Genomic DNA, 7500 nt, shown 5'->3' with positions numbered 1-7500 from the left:
CCGGTCAAGAGAAGAGGGAAGAGACGCAAGGTAACCAAGTGGGAAGAGGGTCTCGAGAAGGTAAGATTATGTCGTAAAAGTGACGAAAGAAAAGAAAATCATGTCGTAAAGTCGTCTAATGAAGATGAAAGTGTATATTGCACTGATGCCACGAAATATGGCAGGCCCCAGTCAAAGGAAGAGCAGCGCGGAAACAGCGAACATCAGAGCGCCCAGAGGTACCCCGTGCCTGAAGGAAGTGCCAGTCTCCAGGGGGACTCCAGGTCGGAAGAACGGCTCCACGTGGGCCAAGGTGCCGTTGTTGGCGTGGCACTGGAGGTGGAGGCTTCGGCACAGCAGGTTGTACACGTCGACCTGCTCCACTACGCCGGCTCGGACTCCCTGGGCAAAGTCTGTGGAGGGTTTTGTGTCGAAGCGTCTGTCACTTTTGTTTTAGTATTTCATAAACGAATTTTATCCATGCATGTAATAATAAAGTAAGATTTTTATGATATAAAATACGCATGCGGAAGGAAGTAATAGACTAAAGCAAGAAATATGACCAAAATGATGGTTTTCCTTACATGGACCGACAGCGTAGAGGACAGCGCGCATGTCAGGGTTGCGGCCATTGGTGTTGTCGAAGCCGTGATTCCCTTCGTAGGAACCCACGCTCTCGGGCACTGAGTAGGCGGTCTGGGGCGGCCGGATCATGTACCCTTGGAAAGGTGGAGCGGAGAGTGCTGTTCAGTTTTCAAATTAGTCTGCATTCATTCATATTCATTATCAGAGACTTAAGTAAGTAAAGGTACAAACGAAGAATGCTGTCTAGAATATACAGCTCTTAACATATTCATGTCTTACTTATCGATCATCCTCTTTATAGAACGTTTTATCAGTAATCGCGCTTTATACATGTCCCATTAGTTCTATGATTAATCCTTTTCGTAGAAAGTTAGCCAACCTAAGGAAATCAGGAACCAATTCGCAGTCGTATTCTCAGTAGCTTCGACCCAACGTTCGGGTCTGTTAATAACAACCTGGTATTCTAAAAGCTTCCGACTATCTTTCCCTAATAGTACATTATTCGGGGAAGGTTTCGGGAGGTCTGAATTCAGAAATTACAATAATTAACCCGTATCAATGATTCTCATTCCAGCAATTATAAGAACATTTATTTTCCTCATATAAGCCTATATGTATGTCCAGATTTGTACGTGCTCATGTACGTGTATGTCTGTTTCGCAGGAAGTTTCGAGTTGTAGAGGGAGGGGGGGGTCTCGTTTCCCTTTCTTAGATTTCGTTTTCCTGCCTGCTGTGATTAACTGCCATTTTACCCCGTGTTCCGTCGTCCTTTGATGTGCCTTTGTTTCTAGTTCTTTAATAAACCTCTTAGTAAAGTGAATGATATTTGTATTGGCCTGGCAGTGAAATGAAAAGGGAATTGAGAATGCTCGCCTCAACCTGCACACTCGGACCCACAGCGGTGCTGAGTGGGTCGTGTATGTGTAGGCCTGTGTATGAATATAGGCCTATGCAATATATACATGTATGTATATTTAAATAAATACTTATATATAGTATATATATATATGTATATATATATATATATATATATATATATATATGAAAGGAGAAAACACTCTACCGTGTTGATACTATGGTATAAAAACCCACAATGTAACAACAATAAATCTAGTTTTACATTGTGGGTTTTTATACCATATATATATATAATATATATATATATATATATATATATATATTAATCTATCTATTCACGGCGACTTTAAGTTTGTAACCAACCGCTGGCGGTGAAATTTTGACATCCCTCCAGCCTTTCCAATGAAGCATATCGGCATAATTCAATTAGATTAAGGGTGGATGAGTAAACATACTGAGGCACGAGAGTTGTCGCGAGTCTGAAAATAAGGAATATGCAATCCTGGCCGAGTTGATCATAATGGAATATAGAATTTGCTCATGTTGGTAACCCGGATTTTTTCCCGACAGCTGCAAATAACGTTTGACATTCCGATAACCGGATTTGACACTATCTTACTCGAAACGCAAAGACTATAAATACGGACGATACATCATATTTGGACCTTCAATCACACAGTAATTTGCTCATCGCTTACCCTCCTTCGCAATAACGACAATTTCCAGTATGAGGCGATGTGCCCTGTAGTGGAAAGCTTCAGGCACATCTTCCTTGAGGAACACGTTCACGTTTTCGCCCACGGTCGGACACCTGCGCAAGCTCTCCGTCACCTGTTCATTAAGAAAAAGGACACAATTTCAGAGTCTACGGGTGTGGAAACGAATAGGTAATTTCAAAAGTGCCGTTTATCAAACACTCCGCTTGAGGCTGTATTTGGAAAGACAACTACATGCTCTTCGCACTACGAATATAAATATAATCTAAATATTTCGTACTTCATAATCCTAACAATGCATAACATAATCCTAACAATAATCATGCACAATGCAGCACTCACTCACTGCGTATAAAATTGCCTCATGAAAGCGGAACAGACAGCAAGGGATTCTCTGAAATGAAGGGTCCTAAATAAGGCGGCAGTCGGCCATTTCGCAAGGGCACCCTGGTTGGGAGCTGGGACTAAAGTTCTATAGATGAAGGCAAAATGTTCGTATTGTGTCAATATACATACTTACTTGGTGTAAAGAAGTATTTTTAAATATCAAAGAATTTACCTTAAATGTTTAGCCTATCTATCTATCTATCTAATTACACACACACACACACACACACACACACACACACACACACACACACACACACACACACACACACACACACACACACACACACGCACACACACACACACACAGCAGCCCGAACACCAGCTATCCACTCCTACTGCCTGTGAATGATCGTCGTGTTCAGGACTCGGTTGGAGCATTTATAATGACAACGGTTTCTTTGTGTTAAGAGATATCTTATGTAATGGATATGTAATTAGCTTAGTAGTTTCCTGATGATAATAATTATATACTAACGATGATAGTGCTGTTACTTATACATACTATAATTATTATTAATATACTGTAATTGTTATTAATGGCAATCACAGTAACGATGTTTGCAATAATTGTTAACATCAACAATGACAGTCATAATGATAAATTATATTTGTAAAGTGATAATAACAATCACGGAAATATCAACAATATTACAAAATTCAATAATTCAATAATTACAATGGCAACATTACAACTAATAATGATAAAAAACAATGATATTAATTATATTCATTGCAAATAACAATAAAAAAAAAAACAAATGAATTCCCCACCTTTATCAGAAGTATCACTACACAAAAACAAACGAATAAACGTATTGACCTCAAAAAAAGGACACACATATATATATTACCTCCGCAGCATAGCCAGCTCGTGGTTGGATGCTGATGTAGCCCCCATACTCAACCACTCTCTCCACCTGAGACTCATCCAGGACAGGTCATCACATCCAGCTCTTGTACCCTTTGCTGCCCCGTCCAAGCCATTCCGTGATCGCTGACTAACACCACGTTAACCTGGAATTGTCCTTGTTTTGTTTGAACTGTGTGCGGCTGGGTCCCGTGTGCGTGTTCAGCCTCTAGGAGTGTAGGGAATACAAAATAGGTTTTTGGGAGTGTAATGCTGTATATTGATGGTGATGGTGAGTATGGGGATGATGGTGATGAAGATGGTGATGATGATGATGATGATGATGATGATGAAAATGGTGATGAAGATGATGATGATGATGATGATGATGATGATGATGATGATGATGATGATGATGATGATGATGATGATGATGATGATGATGATGATGAGGAGGAGGAGGAGGGAGATCATGATGATAACGATGACGATGACGATGACAATGACGAAGACGTAGATGACTTTGTCGATGACGATGATGATGTCGATAACGCTAATGATAAGGATGACGAAACTGGTGATGATGATTATTATAATGAAGATGATGTTGATAATGATGATAATGATAATGGTAAACACGCTAATATAATGGTAATAATAATAATAATAATAATAACAATAATAATATAATAATAATAATAATGATAATGATAGTAACAGGAATAATGATAATGATAATAATAATAATAATAATAATAATAATAATTATCATTATTATTATTATTATTATTATTATTATCATCATTATTGTTATTGCTATTATTATTATACGATTACTTCTACTGTTGTTAATCAGACATGAGTATAACAACAATAATGACAACAACGGCATTAACAATAACGACAATACAATTAACACAATAAAAGAAAACGCGAAAAAGTATTAGAAAGCTAAATGAACTAAAACAACCCGCTAAGAACAACTACAAGCTAACTTTGTCAATCATGTTTCGATCGGAAAGGTCCTTCCAGAGTTGCAGTAGAGCGGTGTCCGTTGCCCTGACTGCAGCGGCGACCTCCGACGACACAGGACCGAAGTAGTGGCCCTGGGTGTCTATGATGCCGTCGTAGACCTGGGGAGAAGTTGACGGGTTATTTTTGGGTTATCTATTTCATTGCATTTATTTATGTATTTGTTTCTTTTTTCGTTGAAGTGGAAGCCACGAGATACGAAGGACTGACCATCGCGAGCGAATAGCCCTGGTTCTGGATCATGTCCACTGCCTGGCGGAAGTTCCGGACCATGTTGTCTGTGTTGGGGGCAGTAAACCTGAAGGGGTCGCAGTGCCTTGGTAGGACGTCGCCATCCCAAGGGACGTCGCACCTGTCGGTCAAAGGGTGAACTGCTCGTGGTGCTCTTCGAAAAATGCAATATATGCATCGAAAAATTAAAGAAATTGTATTTTGTTTGCTGTTGACGAATAAGAAAAGAAGAGAAAACAGTAATTCTCAACATATATAAAGAAAGAATATCTTTATAGTAGAAGGAAATCCGATTACAGTAACGTATACATACACCACGTGTTAGGGTTAAAAAGAGTGGTATCCATCGGATATAAAGAAATAAAATGACTATACTAGAAAGGTTAGGATTAGGAAAGAGGAAAGAAAAAAAAAAAAAACACGAGCTAATAAGAATTAAAAAGAAATAGGTAGAAAATATTCAAAAATGGCAAATCAGAAGCGCCACCTGGACCATTGGAAGAGGGCGGTCTGGAGGCTGCTCTTCGTCGCCGTGATCCAGAAGGGCTCGGCGTCGCTCCACCAGGCGGGGTCCTTCACGCCCTCGAGGTCGTATAAGGAAAAGACCTTCGACGCCTCCAGGTCGTAGATGTAATTCCCAATGATCCCGTGGCTCTCCGGGTAAAGACCTGCGCGTAGAGCAGATATTTATGCTCGAGGATCTGAAGCGAAGTGCCAAATGAGAGAGAGAGAGAGAGAGAGAGAGAGAGAGAGAGAGAGAGAGAGAGAGAGAGAGAGAGAGAGAGAGAGAGAGAGAGAGAGAGAGAGAGAGGGAGGGATAAAGAGAGAGAGAGAGGGATAGAGAGAGAGAGAGAGAGAGAGAGAGAGAGAGAGAGAGAGAGAGAGAGAGAGAGAGAGAGAGAGAGAGAGAGAGAGAGAGAGAGAGAGGGATAAAGAGAGAGAGAGAGGGATAGAGAGAGAGAGAGAGAGAGAGAGAGAGAGAGAGAGAGAGAGAGAGAGAGAGAGAGAGAGAGAGAGAGAGAGAGAGAGAGAGAGAACATAGAGAGAGAGAGAGAACATAGAAAGAGAAGAAAGAAAGAAAGAGAGAAAGAAAAGAAAGAGAAGAAAGAAAGAAAGAGAGAAAGAGAAGCAAGAAAGAAAAAAGTAAAAAAAAAAAAAGCCTCCAGCAGTTCCTTACCAGTGACGATCGTGTGCCAGTTGGGGAACGAGTTGGTGGGGAAGACAGGGTTGACGTATTCCGCGGCGGCTCCCTGGCTGAAGAACCTCTCGAAGCCGGGGAGGCCGTCGCCCCGGTGGATGCTCACGTAGTCCCACCTCACTCTGGCGGCGTTTCGGCAAAGCTTAGTGCACGGAAGGGGAATTCTGCGGCGTGTGTGTGGGTTGTATTTGTGATTGATGGCGATGGTTTGATCAGATTTGGTTCGTCATGTAGTTTTCGGGCTTATATGATCAGTTTTTTTTTTATTATTTGTATGATGTAGTTCTTTACGGTTCGTGTGATTTATTTCCGTGATATATATTCAAAGGTAGATCCAGGATCTTTCGGTGGGTGCTGGGTGGGACGTGCATTTCAAGGGCCTTTCCTAGCATGATGGTGTAAACTGAAGCAGTTTTATGCTGAATAAGGTCACAAGCATGACATAAGCAGAAGATCCCTGGCTTCAGTGAGAAACATAAGTACACCCATGAATGCATATGAAGATGTACAGGAAATGAGACTAATTTTAGCACACTGACATTGCTGTCTTAATAATAAGGTATAAAACATTGTATATATGAAATGAAAAGGTAGCCTGCGAAGGATAAGTAGCAAGGCACGTAAAATTGGACAGAATGCCCTGGAAGTTAAATTATTAAATGTCAGCTGATTTGAAGAAAGAGAGACGGTGAATCAGAATACTCTACATTAAGTGGCCAGTTTCCTTTTCTTTCCCGAAAGTGGACGCAGTGTTGTTGCTAGCGGAGTCGGTCTGGGAAATAGGGTCTGAAGGGGAGAGTGATCGCTTAGAATGATAAAAGGGTAGGAAGGTTGTAAACTGATATGGCCAAGCATATAGATGGGATGGAATAATGAAACGGGACTAGATATCGAACAAATCTCCTTTCTCTTCTCTCTCGTCCTCTCTCCGTGCTGTGTGTGTGTGTATCTATTTATCCATCTGTCTCTTTCTCCAGCTCGTTCTCTCTTTCTCTGTCAATACCTCTACCTCATCCCTCCTCCATCATTCATTTTCACTCTTGTCTTCCCCCCTCTCTCTGTTTTCGTCCTCTCTCCCTCTCTCTTATGCATCCCCACACACACACACGCACACACACACACACACACACACACACACACACACACACACACACACACACACAGACACACACACACACACACACACATACACACACACACACACACACACCGACACGAACAGCGAGAGAGGAAATGCCAGCAGTTGACACCGAAAGGTCTCCCTAATCTGCAGCCTCCTGTGGCAAGGGCAAGGCCAAGACGTGACATTACAAAGACACGAAAGGATTTATCCGCCGGAGGGAATTATCCTCAAGGTGTATTATCCCTTTAAACGTGTTCCACCTCTTTCTGGTCGAACTAGTCCGCGTTTCCGAGGTTAAGGAATATATTACCTCGTGATAGGGACAATCTGGAGTCTATCTCAACTCGAGGGCAGTAGTGAGATAATGAAAGATGCTTACTAAGCATTTCTCACCTATATAGACCTCTTACACCTATATGGAACTTTTTACCTTTCATCATCTATCAGCGTTGGTCCCGTGGGCGTCGGGGACACGTCTGTTAAGGAGCAGTCAATCAGATCTTTTTTTTTTTGGCTAAGGTGTTCTCGTTCTGAATAAATT

General features: G+C 41.3%; 2 protein-coding genes across 2 annotated transcripts in view; both read right to left on the bottom strand.

The window, feature by feature from the left end:
• Positions 1-3512, bottom strand: part of LOC125046416 (bis(5'-adenosyl)-triphosphatase enpp4-like) — a 3834-nt gene extending 322 nt beyond the window's left edge. Inside the window, exons 1-5 of the mRNA XM_047644194.1 lie at positions 3489-3512; positions 3380-3445; positions 2121-2253; positions 564-698; positions 1-392 (exon numbers count right to left, since the gene is read on the bottom strand). The exon at positions 1-392 is cut by the window's left edge and continues 322 nt beyond it. Coding sequence (XP_047500150.1) covers positions 172-392; positions 564-698; positions 2121-2253; positions 3380-3445; positions 3489-3512 — 579 coding nt within the window. The 3' untranslated portion in view covers positions 1-171. The remainder of the gene's footprint in view (positions 393-563; positions 699-2120; positions 2254-3379; positions 3446-3488) is intronic.
• Positions 3397-7500, bottom strand: part of LOC125046778 (glycerophosphocholine choline phosphodiesterase ENPP6-like) — a 6578-nt gene continuing 2474 nt past the window's right edge. The window contains exons 3-7 of the mRNA XM_047644715.1: positions 5816-5958; positions 5126-5306; positions 4618-4759; positions 4371-4508; positions 3397-3604 (exon numbers count right to left, since the gene is read on the bottom strand). Coding sequence (XP_047500671.1) covers positions 3527-3604; positions 4371-4508; positions 4618-4759; positions 5126-5306; positions 5816-5958 — 682 coding nt within the window. The 3' untranslated portion in view covers positions 3397-3526. The remainder of the gene's footprint in view (positions 3605-4370; positions 4509-4617; positions 4760-5125; positions 5307-5815; positions 5959-7500) is intronic.

This window comes from Penaeus chinensis, chromosome 39 (genome assembly GCF_019202785.1).
Source record: "Penaeus chinensis breed Huanghai No. 1 chromosome 39, ASM1920278v2, whole genome shotgun sequence".
NCBI lineage: Eukaryota > Metazoa > Arthropoda > Malacostraca > Decapoda > Penaeidae > Penaeus > Penaeus chinensis.
The sequence above is the reverse complement of the archived record's forward strand: the minus strand, read 5'-3'. Positions and strand labels throughout refer to the sequence as shown.